Source organism: Squalius cephalus, assembly GCF_949319135.1.
Source record: "Squalius cephalus genome assembly, chromosome: 17".
Classification (NCBI taxonomy): Eukaryota; Metazoa; Chordata; class Actinopteri; order Cypriniformes; family Leuciscidae; genus Squalius; species Squalius cephalus.
In genome coordinates, this window is record NC_137138.1 from 23,348,939 (window position 1) to 23,369,257 (window position 20,319).

At 38.2% G+C, this 20,319-nt stretch overlaps 1 protein-coding gene across 3 annotated transcripts in view; it reads left to right on the forward strand.

Annotated features, from left to right (window-relative positions):
* The window catches only part of LOC307174461 (serine/threonine-protein phosphatase 2A 55 kDa regulatory subunit B beta isoform), a 74,386-nt gene that overhangs the window by 20,231 nt on the left and 33,836 nt on the right, over positions 1-20,319 (forward strand). For 2 of the 3 annotated variants that reach the window (XR_013823996.1, XM_079898284.1), the window contains exon 1: positions 11,485-11,980. The exons of the other annotated variant lie outside the window; for it this stretch is intronic. Coding sequence is in view for 1 of the 2 variants with exons in the window: in XM_079898284.1 (XP_079754410.1) it covers positions 11,911-11,980 (70 nt within the window). In the remaining variant the exon portion in view is untranslated. Of the gene's footprint in view, positions 1-11,484; positions 11,981-20,319 lie in introns of those variants that run through there. 3 annotated transcript variants of the gene reach the window in all.

Consider the following 20,319-nt stretch of genomic DNA (forward strand, 5'->3'; position numbering starts at 1 on the left):
AACTCCGGTCAATTTTAACATTGAGCTCATTTTTTAGTAAATTTGGAGTGCTGTCAGTACAGAGAACAACGACAAAAATCGGTGTTGCCTACACCGTGTTATCCTCTTTTTAAAATTTGCACCCTGTTGACTTCAGTGGGGCAAGTTTTAAACCTGCTTTTAGCCTCTTAACATCCTTGATGTGTCATTACAAGTGCACAGGTCATGTGAGTGATTCCTTCAGAGTGAACACGAGTGAATCTGACTGCAGTAGATGTGAAAGATATGAATAAAAATTATGTTATTTCAGCCAGCGCACATACCTGTATTTACATCTTGTTTTCAGTCGAAGTCCACAGTAGTCGATTGTCGAGTTCGGGCGCATGATCGTACGTACTAAACCTATGCGCGTGAACTCGACAATCGACTACTGTGGACTTCGACTGAAAACAAGATGTAAATACAGGTATTTCAGCTGTGTATTTTGTACACCCACTCATTTACACATTACATTTCTAATCCCTGCCTTGCTTAGAATCTCTTGCCCTCAGTTCTTTCTCTTCTATAACTTTTATCAACCTTAGTCTCTATTTTAGTCTCCCATTGATTTATCAGTATCAATTATCCCCTTATCCTGCCTCTGCATCCAAAAAGTCCTGTATTTTTTTTATTTTTTTTATAGCTGTGACTTTCTGACTTTTCACATAAACCATTAAAAAAATGCAAATGTCTTAGAGGTATGCACTGTTCATCAAGCATCATATCATTATCATATAGTGACCCAGATATCGAGATACTATTTTATCACCAGGTCCCAGCTGATTCCCACCCCTACTTAACACTGTCAAATTTTGTTTAACAGTCATTTCTCATTTTCCATCTCACACACGCTCACACATTATGAGGGTGCAGGAGGCGGGTGAGGGGTGGAGGAGGATCAGATCAATAGTCTTCCTGCTTTAATTAACACTCCTCCATTCAGGACACACACTAAACCAGCAGCAGTCTGCCAGCTCTATCATGAATCTGTGTCTGCATGTGTGGGGGGAGGATTTTTGGCATCAGTTCCTCACTTATCAGTTCATAAAATGTGTGTATGTATCTGTCTGTTTAATCTTTCTTCTCCAAAATGGCATAAATTACTTTTATGTAGTGTTTTTGTCACATTTTAAGTTTGATCCTCCTAATTTTTTTTATTTTGGTAAGGGTATTTTGTTTTGGTATATTATATGGAACACCACTGCAGAGCTGATGGAGTGATGAGCCATGGCGCAGCCCTGATGTGTCTTGTGACCGGAGCCTAGAGTCCGACTATAGACTAAAAAAAGATGGACAACGCACCTTCACTCTCTTCCATTGTAGAAAAGTGAAGACGCCAATGTCCCAATATGGCGCTGACATCTTGCGCAGATTTGGGACCTGATTCTGCGCAGTTGTGAACGCGGGACCCGAGTCTGTGCAGTAGTGAGCGTGAAGCCGCGTTATCAAGGCCCCGCCAACACTCGCGCAGAAAACGGTTTACTGCTGAACAACTCCTCCCGAAAATCCCAAAAAATGTACGTTGGTGCTTCAGTGACTACTTTGCTCAGAGAAACTGTCAATCACAGCTGTCAATCATGACTTCAAACTCCCGTTTTTTATAGCATCAAATAATTAACTAAGACCAAACCTATTTCATAAAGTAAACACTTAAACTTAAACAGTGTGATAAAAACTACCTAAAATGACAGAAAAGTTTTTTTGAAAAAAATAATTTGAAGTGTAATTTGATTGTTTAGTTTGCCTCACGTCCATTAAATTACATGGATAGGGCGGGGTTTACGACCTATACTGGGACCAACCACCTGGGGGCGATCAAGATGCTTTGGCATCACTTTTCAGGACTTGTGCGGCACGCTTGAGTTCGCCCGACGGAAGCGGAGCTGGGTGAGATGGAGACCCCAGTATAATCGAAGGACCAACGGACCAGTCCAGAAGTCAAAGGCGATGCCACCAACTTAAAGGACCGAGGCGAAGACGGGGGCTTGGCTGAATGGGGCGAGACTGGAGTGAGTGAGGACCAAGGCAGAGCTGGAGAGAAGGAGGAACCTAGTGGAGCCAAAGGGGTGGAGGGATAAGGTGTAGCCAGAGACCCGGAAGTCCACTACTGAATCAGGTTGACGAGAGGCCAAGGTGGAGCCGGAGGGATGAAGGAGCCCGATGAAGCCAGAGTGTTGTCGGACCATGGCGGACCTGAGGGAGCGCAGAGCCAACAAGCTGACAAGCCAAGGTGGCATAATTGTTCTGGAGGCCCAAGGTGAAGCCAGGGGATTTGTCTCGCAGAGCTGAGCTGGTGTAGAGGAGACCTACGGCGGGACCAGAGAGCTGGAGAGAGTCAGCGGCTAGGATGGAGCCATGGATCTGCAAAGCACCAGCGGAGCAGGTGAGTCCTGGTGAGTAACTCGAGCCAGCAGTGATGATGGAGACAACGGGGTGGGCAGGTGACAGGGTGGAAGTGGAATGTCTAATGAATTCAGGGGACTAGACTGAGCCAGCAGGGTGGTAATGGATCATCTATTGGATTCAGGAGTGAGTTCAGGGACGGGGACAAAGGTGGGAGCTGGCTTCGTTGTGAAATTATTGGGCAAGCGCACCTCGACTGGCTCATTAGAGGACTGCCCCCACAGCGCAGACTGTGGGATGGACCTGGCAGTAGGTTCCAGCCTTGGGACGGAGGTGGCTTCTGGCTCTAGCTCCAGTACAGACGTGTTGGCAGTCTCTGGCTCTCTGGGTGGAACTCTTGCACGTGGTCTGTGACGGGCGTTGGCTTGGGTTTTTTTTTATGTGGCGGGGCGTCGAGATCAATGTGTCAAGATCTCTCGTGCCTTCCGGGACACTGTGAGCTGGAACGATGGATCCGGTCTGGAGCGTGCAGAGAGATGGCTGCTGTAGAGTATGGATATTTCCATGCATTCCATGGATATGGGGAGTCGGAGTTGTTGACTCCTATGGTGAGGGAGGATCCGCAGTGAAAGGTGTACATGCCCGGAAAGGTGTAATCTAGAAGGGGCAATGATCTTTCCCTAATAGCAGCATCTGGCCTTTTCGTTTATGGTTTCAGTCTGTTCTTCTGTCATATATATCATGGTCACAAGGAGATGAAAGACGCAGAATTACAAAACAGATACTTTTAATCAATAAGGAGAATATCCACAGGAGAAATAACATAAGCTACATTCACAAAAGACGAGAACCCATAATGAACTGAACAGAACTAGGAGTATATATACAGAAGAGTTAAGGAGGGAACTAAAACAAGACATAGGTGACAGTAATCAGTAACTAAGGAAACTAAGACACGAGAAAGCTAAACGGAAAGGATATACAAGAAACATAAAGAACATAAGAAAACTAAACAGAACTCTGACAAGGATCGAGTAAATAATAGTTTCTTATGGTAACACTTAATAAGGTTTCATTTGCTAACAGCATTTATTAATCTTACTTAATGTTAATCTCAACAATTACTACTAAATGTTTTTTAAGATCAAAAGTTATATCTGTTAACATCAGTGGTGGCATTTTTACTTTGTTACTGTACTTAAATAGATTTTTCTGTTGGGAAACTTTTACTTCACTACATTACAAATCATAATATTGTACTTTTTACTCAACTACATTTCATAAAATCCTGTCGTTCCTCATTATTTTGAACTGTAGAAATCGTCACCCGCTCGAAGATTTGATAGCGATGTCCGATTCATGAACGTGCTGATTATTTTCAATTGACCCTTCAAATCGCTTCACAAATCGCACTGAACGATTCATTCATGAATTGGACCGATCCAATGCATCTGTTCTCAAGTGAACAAATCACTGATTCAAATGATCTGGTCAGAGCATGTCTCTAGTTACCAATTCACTGAATTCACAGACTCAAAATGAGCCAAGAATGGGAGATTCTCGGAGCTTGAGTGCGTACATGACTCATGGTGCGAAAAGTTACTAATGTTGCATAATCTTCCTCATTGACTAATGCTGGCTACTTGAAAATTCATAATAATTCATAATGACGTCAGACTGAGCTGTAACCTATTTGTGTCTAGTCCATTACACCCCCTCCCCCCACACGTATTTTGAGCAGTAGGATGGAGTATAAAAAATTGCAAAATAAATAAACATTCATCATTCAGTACTTTTTACTTTTAATATTTAAGTACATTAAAAATCAATACTTTTGTACTTCTACAAAAATCTTAGAGTACCTAATACTTTTACTGGAGCAATATTTTATAAGGGTATCTGCAGTACTTTATTAATGCATTGTGAACTATCATGAACATGAATATGAGAGAGGGAGAGGGAGAGAGAGAGAGAGAGAGAGAGAGAGAGAGAGAGAGAGAGAGAGAGAGAGAGAGAGAGAGAGAGAGAGAGAGAGAGAGAGAGAGAGAGAGAGAGAGAGAGAGAGAGAGAGAGAGAGAGAGAGAGAGAGAGAGAGAGAGAGTGTGTGTGCTGGTGTACGTGTCTGTCTGCCACTTATATCCCACCATATGCTCTAATGCTGACACTATTGAGCTGACCTCCATAGCACCTATTACCAGTGATATCCGCTGGGAATGAGCTTGGTTGTCACTGCAATTCATGCCTTAAAACCCAGCAGCCTCTCAGCTGCCAGAAAGGTGCTCAAACTCAACAAACATTTTTCATAAAAAGAATATTCATTAAGTTTTTCCAGAATGCAGATACATTAATCAAACAATATAGCAGCTTGACTGCATGCTGAATGCCTTGTTATTTATAGTAAATATTTTTTTATATTATCCTAAATAACGTTGTTGCTCCCTTAAAGGTGTTGCATCAGTTTCACACCGCCACACATCTACTGAGGCCAGGGAGGAAGTTAAAGTCAGCATGAAATTTAAAAATTACTATTCACCTACCTACATTATATATTATATGTTATTGATATTATTATGATTCATCCATGCATATCCTTACAAAAATAAGTATACTTCAAGTTCATTTTATTAAGTATAGGCTACTTAGTAAGTAAAGGTCAAGAATATTTTATACATGCATCCTTTTTCTGCACTACTGCAAATGGATTTTTAATTTGTTTTTACAAACTGAGGGACAAGTCAAAATAATTTTCTGTGCTAATCAACAACAAATTCCGTAATTAGAGTTTAAATTCTAATTATCCTGGAATAATTTTTTAGGTACACTTCTTATCCCCAGCTTTCTAAGTTAAGAATATGGCTATGACTGAGTTTAAACCTCCATTGACTGAGCAGAAATAATCTTCTGTAATTCCACCTGAACTAGTATCAAGATTACTCCAGGGTTTTGTCGTTCCCTGTTATCTTAAAGGGATTTGAGGCAGAGAGGATTTAATTCACCACAAAGTGACACACGATAGGATTGGGATATAAAGATTTTGAAGTGGTCAACAGTAAGAGAAGATCTGAGAGCCATGCCTCACTGCTCTTTATTATGGAAGATAAAGATAATGCATTTGACTCATTTTGTGCGCAGTTCAAGAGCAGTGATGTGTCAAATAACCTGTGCAGGCTGTATATGTTTTAGCACTATGAAGAATGAGACCGGTTTCATTGCAAATGGAATGTGAAGAAATCACAGGCGGTTTTTAGATGTGCATTGGCAGGAAAAGTACATGATGAATGCTACTCTCTTGTCTTTGAAGGAGTCTACAATAATAAAATGTAATACCATGATTTTTGACATGTTTTGACCAAGTTGACAGCTTTGTCAAGTTATGATGCAAATACCAAGGCAATAAAGCAATACATATAGCAATACATAAAGCAATCATTCAAAGTTTTAAGAATAAAACAATTATAAAACGCAACAAAATTCATGAAACTCAAATGTAACAACCAGAAGCAGAATGTCCAGAAATTTCAAACCATAATTTTGGCCAACAAAGACTTAATAAATTGTAAAAATGTAACCCTTTAAAACTAAAATGTAAAACTTTTAACCCTCTGGGGTCGGTGGTCACGCCGGCATGACCAGCTCTCTTTTTTTCTTATCAGTGCAAAAGAGACTCAAAATACTCTGTTGATATTGATCTTACATATAAGTGTTATACATCATTCAAAACTGTTAAATGTCTACTTGTATTTGTGTACACTCATAATAAAAACAAAATGTTGTGTTTTTCGTAAAATAAAGAAAATAAACATGATGCGCGTTCTGCCGTCTCTCTCAATGTGAAGTTCATTCTGAAACGCGACAGAAAATGACCTGTAACTCAGCGAATGTTTATCACACAGACTTGAGACGTATGTCTTTACAATGCTTGGAGTCTCTATTTTAAAAATGATGTAAATTATATCAAAAACAAATATTCTGTGTTTAAGTAATCCATATGAAAGCAATGACATGTACAGTTTCTCAAACGCATCCTCATTAACTCTAATGTGACCGCACCCATGCGCGCACGAGCGATTGGCATGCAAATAGTCCACGTGAAGGAACGCAGACCTGTAAACGCCCATTACCTCAAAAACAAAGAATCAGAGACTTCAGTTCTCCTCTGTTTGGAAGACATGTTGAGTTTGTGCTGTGCTGTTTACCCTGGATTTACCTCAGAAGAATTAGAAGAACGCGATTTAAAGATGAGAAAGATTTTTAAGGTAAGACCTTTTTAAGGATGTCCACTCATAATAGTAAGCATGTTATTGTTGTATAAACTTTACATTAAGCATGTTATTGTTGTATAAACTTTACATTGTAGCTACTAGTTAAACTGGTGCCAGACTAAAATGTACATTATGAAATGAGATTGGAGTAAAAACATGAAGCCTAATGCTAAATTTATATACATGGACACAATATGTTTTTATGTTTGATAATAAAACACAGCATGATATAAAAGTAGGCTAGTATGAGTGTTTACTCTAATATGGTGAATATTATAATGTTTAGACCCCTGTTTACTGTTAAATACTGTGTTTGTGGATATATGCTCAAACGTAGATATGTGTAATGTGGTAACAATAATGTTTCATAGTTTGGAGCGGCTCGATCGCTTCAGTAAATGCTCTCTCACTCGTGCTGTGCGTTTAAAAAGCAAAACGCTCCAAAAATTAGGCTTCATGGTTTTACTTACTCAAGTCTCATTTCATAACATCATAACGAATGGAAACATTTGAAGTAACATTTGAAGTGTAGTGTTACTGAAGTGTTCATTTTTAATGATTTATAGGCCGCCTGCTATAGGCTATTGTTATTATTTTATGCAGCCCTACACTTATATGCCTTATTTGAACACCCTGCTATTTTGCAAGTTCTCCCACTTAGAAATCATGGAGGGGTCTGAAATTGTCATCGTAGATGCATGTCCACTGTGAGAGACATAATCTAAAAAAAAAAATCCAGAAATCACAATGTATGATTTTTTAACTATTTATTTGTATGATACAGCTGCAAATAAGTATTTGAACACCTGAGAAAATCAATGTTAATATTTGGTACAGTAGCCTTTGTTTGCAAATTACAGAGGTCAAACGTTTCCTGTAGTTTTTCACCAGGTTTGCACACACTGCAGGAGGGATTTTGGCCCACTCCTCCACACAGATCTTCTCTAGATCAGTCAGGTTTCTGGGCTGTCGCTGAGAAACACGGAGTTTGAGCTCTCTCCAAAGATTCTTTATTGGGTTTAGGTCTGGAGACTGGCTAGGCCACGCCAGAACCTTGATATGCTTCTTACAGAGCCACTCCTTGGTTATCCTGGCTGTGTGCTTCGGGTCATTGTCATGTTGGAAGACCCAGCCTCGACCCATCTTCAATGCTCTAACTGAGGGAAGGAGGTTGTTCCCCAAAATCTCGCAATACATGGCCCCGGTCATCCTCTCCTTAATACAGTGCAGTCGCCCTGTCCCATGTGCAGAAAAACACCCCCAAAGCATGATGCTACCACCCCCATGCTTCACAGTAGGGATGGTGTTCTTGGGATGGTACTCATCATTCTTCTTCCTCCAAACACGTTTAGTGGAATTATGACCAAAAAGTTCTATTTTGGTCTCATCTGACCACATGACTTTCTCCCATGACTCCTCTGGATCATCCAAATGGTCATTGGCAAACTTAAGACGGGCCTTGACATGTGCTGGTTTAAGCAGGGGAACCTTCCGTGCCATGCATGATTTCAAACCATGACGTCTTAGTGTATTACCAACAGTAACCTTGGAAATGGTGGTCCCAGCTCTTTTCAGGTCATTGACCAGCTCCTCCTGTGTAGTTCTGGGCTGATTTTTCACCTTTCTTAGGATCATTGAGACCCCACGAGGTGAGATCTTGCATGGAGCCCCAGTCCGAGGGAGATTGAACAGTCATGTTTAGCTTCTTCCATTTTCTAATGATTGCTCCAACAGTGGACCTTTTTTCACCAAGCTGCTTGGCAATTTCCCCGTAGCCCTTTCCAGCCTTGTGGAGGTGTACAATTTTGTCTCTAGTGTCTTTGGACAGCTCTTTGGTCTTGGCCATGTTAGTAGTTGGATTCTTACTGATTGTATGGGGTGGACAGGTGTCTTTATGCAGCTAACGACCTCAAACAGGTGCATCTAATTTAGGATAATAAATGGAGTGGAGGTGGACATTTTAAAGGCAGACTAACAGGTCTTTGAGGGTCAGAATTCTAGCTGATAGACAGGTGTTCAAATACTTATTTGCAGCTGTATCATACAAATAAATAGTTAAAAAATCATATATTGTGATTTCTGTTTTTTTTTTTTTAAAGATTATGTCTCTCACAGTGGACATGCACCTACGATGACAATTTCAGACCCCTCCATGATTTCCAAGTGGGAGAACTTGCAAAATAGCAGGGTTGTTCAAATACTTATTTTCCTCACTGTATATATATATATATATATATATATATATATATGTATTTTGTACATTTTAAATCGCAATTTTAACCAGAAAAATCTAAAATCTATTCCCAAAATCATGCATTTTTACAGGGACCAGATGCCCCACTGATGAGTTCTGCTGACTTAAACATTCACATGATTCTCTGTACATGACCATGGTAAAATGAAAAATCAAACACCATGGAAATGACAGGTATGTACAGGTATGTATGTTTCAGGAATGGCACAAAGTTATGTGACTGTTCAAGTCTCTGTCTTTAGATCAGTGTGTTCAATAATGTGCTTTTTTGTCATTTGTTGTGTATCTTTGGATTATGTTGTGTTGTAAATAAATCCAAACATTCAAAAAGCCATTCTTTTTTAAATCTTTACTCATTCTTTGTACAAGGTTCCTCATAATGATAGGGCCATTATGGGAGGGTCTTTGTCTTTCTCAGGTGTCATCAAAACACATCAATATTCATGATGATTCACGCCTCCTCGCATACAGCTTTCTTACACAAAACATGTCTTACAAATTTTAAATCAATATATTGTTTTATCTGAATGAGTACGCAGGATGATTTTCACATAGTTTTGGAACAAATATTCTATGCTACATGATACAATTTTCAAAAGTCTTGTGAAGAAATAATCAATATGGATTTCTTGACCTTATATCAGTGACATTTTTTTTTCACAAACAACGCATAAACGCCATTATCTCAAAACTACAAACTTTTACATAAATTCTGCTGACATATTATTGTAGCAGAGTTTGTGCTGAATACAGTGTAATCAGACTTTAGCCATGAAAATGTCACAAGTAACAGAAATGTCAGAACACCTGCAGGACCCAGAGGGTTAAAACATGACAACTTTCCCCAGATATAAATGTGACTAGTTCTTAAAGGTACACTAACTTTTGTCCCTCTAGCGGTTCATTTTGCAGAAGAAGATTGTTTTGGTTGTGTTTCGGCTCTGCGTGACTGTGCAAGAAAGAGATTATCCTACTGCTCGTAAAACAGTCACTATTAGGCTTAAGAGATGTAAGCAGTTTAGATGGAAAGGATCTCAATCTGACTAGCTGAAGACATTACTGTAGCTTTACCCATTAATAGACACGTTACTTCCTTGACAATAAATTCCACCACAGCTCTACAACAACCATAATGAAATGACCCTTCACAATAGATGATGCTTTATAATAATAAAGTAATAAAAATACCATCTCCATCCCTCAACATTTTAAATCCCTCAGTTCTCGCCATCTCCGAAAAGCCAAGCCAATGTTGATTCTTATTTTATTACGAACTCTGTCGCGTTCTCTTTTTGCCAGCGACTGTCCTCTGGTTCGAGATTTAGCTGCTCCATGTCAACATTTGTGACAATTAACCTATGCCAGACCATACACGTCATCAACTTTTGTCTATTTATGGATATGACAAGACATGCATCATGGGCGAGTGACGTATGTACGCAATTTCCCACGAAAACCATCCCGCTAGGTCTAAAATATAAACACATATTTACCATTGTGAATCAGGGTAAGACAATAATACCTTTTGGAAGAAGGATTGATGTATTCACTCGTTATTTAAACTTAGTTAATTTTGACCAAAGTTACATAGTCTACCTTTAATATCACCACATAAGGAAATAACAACTCCAACCTTCAACTACTACAAGTAATAAAGTGATATACTTTATCTTTGCAAAATGTCAACTAGCCCAGCAATATATTTAAAGTTGGATTTATAGTACATCCGATTTTAGACCCGCAAACATACAATACACTTACGTAAAGCAATATATACTATATAGCAAATGACGGCTCCCTGATTGGTTATATTGTCAGAAAATGTAAAAATTGGATATTTCCAACTTCCTATACAGTAGCCCACTCACGTAAAGCGATACATAGCAAATCTCAACTGCTTGATTGTTCATATCACTGTAAAATGTAAAGTATATTGCCCGGCTTTAATCTGCTAAATGCAACAATTTAAGATATTATAAACATTAACATGATTTTCTGTAAAGCTGCTTTGAATCAACGTGTGTGTATAAAGTGCATATACAAATAGAACTGACTTGACTATAGCGCCGACCTCGCATTTATAAAATATTACAGTTTATTCTCTTTATTATAACCAGAGAGTTCAAGATCTTTTTTATGATTCCTGTCTGAATGTATACCAGTGAGGTTCTGTTTTGTTCACATAAATAATTGATACAATATTATATTTTATTTTTTAGAATAGGCCTATTAGTTTGAAGGACAGAATTCACAGAAAAGGGGTTTGAAAACTACAAACTGCTAACTGGCCTTTTTTTCTACAGACCCCTTCTGAAATATAGCCCCTGCTGTGACACTTGACAAATTTTTAACCCTAGTTCGTAAAAAAAAAAGTCCACTTCACCTGCCAATTACATTGCTTTATTAAACGCAGGAGCTTCTGTATCACCATAATTATTAGGCTATAAAAGTAATGCAGATGGGCATAATTCAACAAGTGCTGAAACACCATCGCACACATAGCATGATCCTCTGCGCACAGACTGGAGTGAGAGAGGGGCGGAGTCACTGTTGCAGCGCCAGTCTCTCACTTCATCCGATGCGGCGCGGCGCGTCCACGGCAGCGTCACGTTAGCGTCACGTCAGCACTTCAGCACTCTCATACGGAGCGACAGAGAGGAAAGCGAGCTCTCTATGCCGGCAGTCTGAGACTCACATCTGAAACTCGTCAAACTGTGCATGACAACTCATTTCAAGGCATGGATTTGGACGCGGGTTGTTGTCATTTCGGATGAGGCTTGTGCAACTTTACGTCAAATCACGGTTTGCTGCAGACAGCCCCGCCTTGTGACACCTTGCGCACCGACACCGGCTTTCTACCTCATCACGTTTATCTATTGACGGATTTCAGTGCGACTGCTGTGTAACGTTGGCTAATGGTGCGTCCGTGTGTTGCGCGCCGGGCTCTGGGCTGAACGCACGCACACGCGCGGATCATGGATAGATAGCGCGTTTCTCTCTCTGCGTTTGTCAGTGTTATCTGCGCCTTTCTCAATGGATGAGGAAATAGACACCCGCAAGATCAACAACAGCTTCCTCCGAGACCACAACTATGCAACTGAAGGTATATCTCATCACATGATCTCCTCCTCTCAGGTGCACATAGAGTCAGAAATACAGAAGGAATTAGGGTTTGGCTTTGGCTTCAAAAACTGACTGGATAAACTGATTTTTATTTTATTACTTAGGCTATTTATTGAGAAAAGTGAATAAATAGGATTGTCATTTCATCCAGCAGATGCTTAAGATCCTTTCTTCTAATATATAACGCTACAGAAAACGGAATCATTTAGAACATACATAGAGCTCGATAAAAAAGACATTAAAAATCTTATTAGGAGTTACAATTTATGAGGCAGGATTTTCTTTGATCCCATTAGGAACCGTGCCAAATTATGATGGAAATCCTTTTAGCAACTCTGCTCATGTTCTTTTTTTTAAAAGTACAGATGCATATTTCTCTGATCATAAGCGTGTCAGTCATGCTGGCATCTTCCATGTGTACCACAAATATAATGATATTAAATACTGATTGTACTGTTTTATTCAAGCTAAAAATAGCTGAGCAGTCTGACTAACACCTTAAGAAGATTTTCTGGTGGTTTAGTCCGCCCAGTTCCATCAGTTGTAAGAGCTGGCAGTTTAGATATGTGCAATATTTGTGGTTTAAAACAATGTAGGATACATTAAGATCTATTTCTGACAAACAGTGGTGAATATCAACCAGCTATTCATCTTCAATCAATTCGGAACCAGTTTTAATGGGATTTTTAATTGTCCAACATAAAAGAAAAACTAGATCTTTTAGAACACATACATTATGTGGAAAATAATTCCATATCTTTATGAGGGACAGTTCGTACAGTATAGGGTCATAAAAGATGCCTTTAGGATTGGTTCTAATCCAAATGATAATGGACGTTAAATGGAATCTTGTACACATTCCTAGGAGAACTATTGACAAATAAATATAAGTCATTTCTCTAGAATCATCGACTGAAATGCTTACAGTGGAAACTTACTATATAAATTGGCTTTTTTTTTTACAGTTAGAAACATGTTTTCTATTGTGAATTGTTGCAGTACTTGTCTTCCAAGTGCAGCCAGTGCAAACTGTAGATTATATTGACAGTATAAAGGCATTCTTCTTCTCTGACAATAGACAGCTGAAGAGTTTCACTGAGCCAGACCCTCTCATGCACAGACAAGAAGCCTTCAACAGGACTGGTGCGACGCATCGGTGAATGGGGGGGTTGGTTGGAGACAGAGACGGAGAGAGAAAGGGAGGGAGGGATGGTGAGATAAGGGAATAAATCGGAGATTAAAGCCAGAGAACACGTAGTCATATGTGATGTCATTCCAGCTGCGAAAATCCACATTTCAGGCAGGCTATGCTTAAATCCAGTCTTTAAGAGTATTTATTCTTAATGAAATCAAAATGGACACTCTCTTAATCCACATTCCTGGTCATACTGTGCGTAATTCACTATTCTTTTTATTTATTACCAAAGTGTTGGGAGATTTATTCATTGTATTTTGGAGTAAAAGGAGTCAAAATGCTGATGGTTATTTTGGTAACTAGGAGCCATTTTATGTATAATTTGTTGAGCTATTGGGCTAAACATGTGTTGACGTCAAAGCTGCATGGTTTGACACTTGTTTTCTGTTTTGGAGCATTAAAAGGATTGATTGCATCTGTGTGTACTTCACCCACTGACCTTAGATGAGCTCCTGTCGTCTGGAGAATAGAATCTACTACATGCCTCTCGTCTTCCCTAGTTAATTCTCTGTGAATTATGCAAGTGCTCCCCTCTCATCCATCACTTACAGCTCTTGTAGAACATGCTGTCTGTGCATCTGATGGCCAAACTTACCCTTACTCTGAAAGAGAGTCAAATGATTAAATCATGGACTATTTATAGCATGGTGTTCAAAAAAAAAAAAATCAATTTTTAACTTAAAAAAACAAACAAACCATTAACTCTAAGAGTAGAATTTTGTTATTCCAAACCCATATGACTGTACTGGTTGCTTTTCTCCATTAATTTTCCATTCCGTTCATTTTTAAGATTAGAAAAATAAGCAAAAGCACCAAAACAATATAAAGTATCATTAAAATAGTTAACCATATATACATATAATAACCATATTCTAAGTCTTCTGAAGTCATACAAATGGTTTGTGTGAGGAACAGACTGAAATTTACGTTAATCTTCTGATAGTCTTCCCTGGCAGTGAGCTGCTAATCACTTTAACTAGATTATTGAGTCAAGTGAGTTGAAGTGAACTGAGTTCAATTTGTTAACCAATCATTCAGACTTTTTTTGTGAACTGGATCAACCGATTCATTGAAAAAATGTGATACGTTTATGAACTGAACGTTGCTACTTCTATCATAAACTCTTGTGAATGCACCAAGGAAAGCTGGATGTCAAAACTTTTATTAACAATACGGAAAAATTAGCAACAAAATGATAATGGCTGCTGTGATTAAATAGTGAAAGGTGTCGATTGCAGCATTACATTTAGGTTTACTTCCTATAAAAAACTCTAGAGTTATTAAAATTGTGAGTTGGCATGTGACGGTATAACATTTTCATGTTGCGATAATTGCTGAAGCTTTTATCACGGTATACTGTATTATCACGATATTCAAATAAGTTGCAAAAAAAGTATTGTGACTTTAACAGGTTTAATAACTTTTTTTCTTATTTAAAAAAAGAACATTTAGATACAGTAAAGAAAAACTTATAAAGTAATCAAATGTTTCAAACAGATTTTAAGTGCAAAAAAATTATGAAGATTAATAGGCAACATGTTACAATAATTCCCATTAGTTAATGGAATTAATTAATTAGTTAACTAAATAGGTCCCATTAGTTCATGTTAGTTAATACATGAACTAACAATAACAATGAGCAATAGCTAATTATTATTATTTTATTTTTTTTTACAAAAGTTATTATTCTTTGTAAACATTAGTTAAAAAAATACAACTGATTATTGTTAGTTCATGTTAGCTCAGGTCCATTCAATAATAGTTACAACTTTTGATTTAATGTATTATTAAATGTTGAAATTACTTAATAACTAAGATTAATAAATGCTTTAGAAGTGTTTTTCATTCAGTTAATGTTAACTAATGAATTAATTAATGTTACCTAATGAGTCCTTATTGTAAAGCTTTACAGAACAACAATAAAGAATCCTAAAAGTCGTCCAGATTAAAAATTTAAATGTTTAAGTCTGAGAGTATATAGGTTATTAAGTATTTAAGTATTTGGTACTACGATGCACACCATTGCGAATACAAAAATCTCAATGGCTGTTTAAAACATTTAAATACTGTTCAGAAACAGAAAGTAGCACAGCTGCTTTATTTATGGGGTTACCGGGGTAACAGCTGCATTTCTGCTGTTCCTTCAGCGCCATCTGCTGTCAGAGAGTGAATGTGCATTTTAATTCAGCGCGTCTCCTTTAAGGCTGATTTATACTTCTGCGTCGGACCTACGCCGGAGCCTCTACGCTGTAGGCAACGCGTTGGTTTTCATTTATACTTCTGCGTCGTTGTCCGAGTTCACGCGCGCAGAGGGAGCATGTGAAACCCGAGGGAGCGGTCCTAGCAGACCAATCACAGCGCTTGCGTCCGCGTAGAGTTGACGCGTTGTTACATTTTTGGAGAGGTGCACGTCAGGGTACGCCGAAGGGTACGCGCGCTACACACAGCCTACGACGTAGCTACGGCGTAAGTTCAACACTGAAGTATAAATTAGGCTTCACTCGTTCGACCATGCGCTTCTCGTGCTTGTTGGGCTTGTTTAAATCAGTGCGCATGCCTCCTTGACGCAGCATACAGCGGTGTTGTGCAGTTTAACCAGTTGATGGGAAAAGTATTCTTAAAATGCATTCTAAAAATGGGAATAATTCGTAATAAATAATTATTCACGGTATTTTGAAGTGCCCACGATAAAAATATTGTGCATGTTCATTATCGTGATATATCATATTACTGTATAAACGGCATGTCAAATTGCGAGTTGTGAAAATTACGTGATCTAGGACCTTCATGCCATTGTAAAGACTATAAGTCTATCCCGCACAGCCTCGTTTTCATCAGCATAAAATTCTAACCTAAATAAGGTATATTGCATTGTAAAAAGCTTTCAGGACAGTATTTAAAAATTTCTCCTTTTGTGTGTGGAAGAAAGGAAAAAATTTATAGAGCTTTGGATGATGTTAATGATGTTAGTGATGATTTTCAAGTAGAAATGTGCTCTTACCTTTCTAGACAATCAATAGAATATCATAAACACTTAGGGTTGGCTTTCGACTTGGTTCAGTAAATATGACTTAACTACTACAGTACGGACAAACACCCTAGAAACACCAGCCATTGTTCATTGTCTTGAGCAATGTTAGAGCGTCAGCAAACTGATATTTTGAAGCACTCTTGCTTAGAATTAAAATAGCATTTACAGCTGACTCTGGGTAATGGGACAATAGGGAAAACATCCAGAAGCCTCTGAATGTTGCCTTTTTTAGCATATAGCAATATCATTTGCAGAAAACCGACAAACAGTCATTACCAGACACAGCTGTGAATAGCTTACAGCTTGAGCAGTTGACTACCATCGTACCGATGCCTCTGTGGTTTTGACAATCAGATAAATAAATGATGACCTATGCATTTTTAAAGCACCCATATTTATCCCTGCTACGCCCTGGTCCACAAGGTTCTGTCAGCATCTTTGAGCAGGGTAGACAACAACTGAGCATATATACACCACGAAGAAGAAAGCATGATGAGGTGAAACTTATACATGGGCTGAAATGTTGACAAACAGATGTCATTCAAGACCTTTTGACCTCAGTCGCATAGAGAGATCGAAGGCAGTGTGTTGTAAATCACAGCTGAGCAGACAAAACAACCCAGTGAGTGTTTAGTCTGCAGTAAAATAATCCCGCACCATTCAAAGACGTTGCCTTCAGCTCAGACATTTTATTTTTCTCAAGATTGAAAGAAGTTGTCCGTGTAGTATCTCGAGGTGAGCTACAGTGGATGCAGGTCTGAGTGAAACTGCAGGAAGATCAGCGTTGATCTGCAGAGTTAGGCCTGGTCAGGTGCACTCAAGGGGTGATTGGGAAGAAAGCAGCGATGAGCGTTCCTTCTCTAATCTGATCTCGGAGTCTTATCTGGCTCATCTCCTTCCCTCCAGATGCCTCCTCTGAATTTTCTGGAAAGCAGAAGATTTTCTCTCGCTTTAAGTACTACAGTTTAGGGCTGCACGATTAATCGTATTTTAATCACGATAACGATTTCTTCTTTTCTCGATTAATTAAAAATAATCATTGTGATATTTGCTGTTTTTTTGTCCTGAAAGTGTTTTTTATTTTTTATTTTATTTGACATTTATCATCTTGTATTGGTAACAAGCCTCCACTGTCTTTCCTGCTTGGGGTTGCCAGATGTCAAGAGCTTTTCTCCTATTAAAAGGATACATTTTCTGCCCAGAGTTTTACTTAATCTTCTCAGTCTGGCAGTATGTGTTTCTTCACGAGGTGTGTGTGTGCCATTTGCTGCTATTAAATCTGTGAGCAAACCTTCTCTGACAAACTGCAATAAATCCAAACATGAATCTTGATTGCGATTTGGTTGTGGTTGGTGAATAAACACTTACTCTCTATACTAAAAATGTAACATACTTTGGAATTATTAGAATTAATATTAGGATTTTTTGTTTTCGAGCGAAGCTTGTTAAGGTTTTAGCAGTTTTAAAGTAAAGCAGTTGAAAATAGCCACAGACTGTTTGCAGTGCTTAGCCATTTCAAAGATGATTGCTAAAAAAAAAAACCAAAAAAAAAAAGACAAGTTGGCTATCATTCTTTGTGGTCCGTTTGTAAGAATTTGCATTTGTGGAGCAATTTGGATATGTGCTTTATCTCATTTGCAACTGAATTGCTTATCTTAAAATATCTAAAGTGAAACCATGCATTACCAGAAGTTGTATTAATGGTAAGTCCTAGTGTTCAGTTTACTCTTATCTATACAATAGTAATAATAATAAAAAAAAAAATTATTGTATGGATTTTCATTTGATGAAGCTATCATAGTTGGTAAAAAAAAAAAAAAAATTTTTTTTTAAATGAAGTCCGTCTGGCACCTACAGGTGAAGTGTAGTCTGTTAGGGAAGAACACATGAAATGTATATTACCTACATGGTAACACTTTAGTTTACGGTCATTATTAACTAGTTGTTTATTAGCATGCATATTACTAGGATGTTGGCTGTTTATTAGTACTTATAAATCACATTATTAATGTCTTATTCTGCACGACCATATTCTACATCCCTTAATCCTTCCCAATACCTAAACTTAACAACTACCTTACTAAATATTAATAAGCAGTAATTAGGAGTTTATTGAGGCAAAATCATAGTTAATAGTTAGTTACTAGTGAGAATTGGTAATAAGACCATATTTATTTTTCACTAAAAATCAGTGTCCTTGTCTTGTTTAAAATAAAAATATTCAAATATCTGTAAAACAAAATACATTTGCCAGAACTGTAGCTATAAAATTCTTTTCAGAGAAGAATTATTCTCATTAATTCCTTTTGAAGAAATATTTTAACCCTATATTTGTGTTATATAATATATTAACCCTAACTAAAATCATGGTCACCATGTTTTAATCAAGGGTGTATAACCATGAAAAAGACGTTGCTTACACAGTTGCTTGTTCGAACAGGAATGATACAGTAGTCCATTAAATGGTAGTTGTAACCAAGTCCCTTTTCTGCTCCCAACAGTCCCTCTTGTTATTACACCATTACTTGATGGAGTGGACCAGGGACACATTAACAGTTTGTAGGGGGTGGTGTCTCTGGACACAGGCTGTTCATTACCTTACAGGCACAGGGTAGTGACGTTCTCTTCGGACCTCCTGACCCTGCGTTAGTGTAACGGCTGTGAGTTCGGGGAGGGGGGTGGGGTCTAGCCAGAGATCCTTTTGGCTCTGTTGTGAACCTCTTGTGTTGGCTCATTAAAATCAGATTGCTGATGCTTCCCGTTTTGGCGCCTCTCTCTCGCTTTTTAGCAAATGCCCTGCGGCATTGTAACACTCGCTACCAAATTTTTTGACATTGTTTGCACCGCAGTTGCCTCTCTCTGCCACCTCCTGTGTCTTCTCATTATGTTTACCCAATTTGTTCGACAAAAAACCTGTACCTCCCTTTCCTCTCCTTATTACTGCACCGTCAGCATCATTGTTCCCTCCTTTCAGGCTGGTTGACGGACAAATGGAGGTGCCCCGGTGCATATTGACAACCATTTAACAGGAGCAGTCAGATAAACGATTTTTCCAGAGCTGAACTAGATTGGTAGTCATCTATGTGGAACAGCCACCCTATTACTGACCACAGCGTTCTTGAAGAAAATAGCTTGGAAACCTGTATGAAAACATGTCAAATTACCTCTTCATTTAATGTCCACAGCCATCATCTCTAGAAAGCTGATGTGATGGTTGTGGCTATTAGAGGTCGATAATATTGAATTTTGCCCTCTCGAGATTCAATTTAGAGTTGTTTGAGCCAGGAAAGGTGGAAAATAAAGTGAAAACAACTGTCAAAGGTTTGTATCCATAAAATGCGCAGTTATCTTTCAGAGAGGATTTGAATATTGAATGCTCAAAATCATTTTATTCTAAAGATGTATGGTGATTGCATTGAAAAATCATTCCAGATACTCTTAAACAGATTGTGGATCAGTGGAAACTGGCTTATGATGAAGAAAGCCTCAACACTTTGTAAATAAATCTAGTTGTTTGAAATATGTCTTTACTTTTGCCAGTCCAATCAAAAAATGAGTCAAGAAAGAGATGTTAAAAATTGTGGCTGTCATATCACTTGTGAGTGTTCTTTGTTATATATTGTACATTTTGGCAATTGTAATACTGCAGAAACAGTAAGAGAAACAGTAAGTTGTATGCTATTCAGAATATAGGCAATTAAAACTTTTGCTAGTGTAGCAAATTGTGTAATTTAAAGAACATCATTGTGATAAAGTCTTTTTAATTCCATGATGACTTTTTCAGCTGTTCTGCTCTGTCGGTGGAGTAACGCCATCATCTTCTCAGCCAGGAGGGTTGATGATTATTCAATTTCACATGCTAATGTTCCCAGTTAAGGATAGCACATTAGCATGTGTGGTCACAGTGAAAACACAAGAGACCACTAAATGAAAACTGAGAGAACCCTGGCAGAATATATTTCATATAAATTCACAAAGCAGAACATATGTGTTCCGATTTCATCCAAGAATAAAAATTTGGTCATCATCATTTGTACACCCTTGATTATAATTTTTGTATTTTTTGTGATTATTTGTGTTATTTAGCATGTCC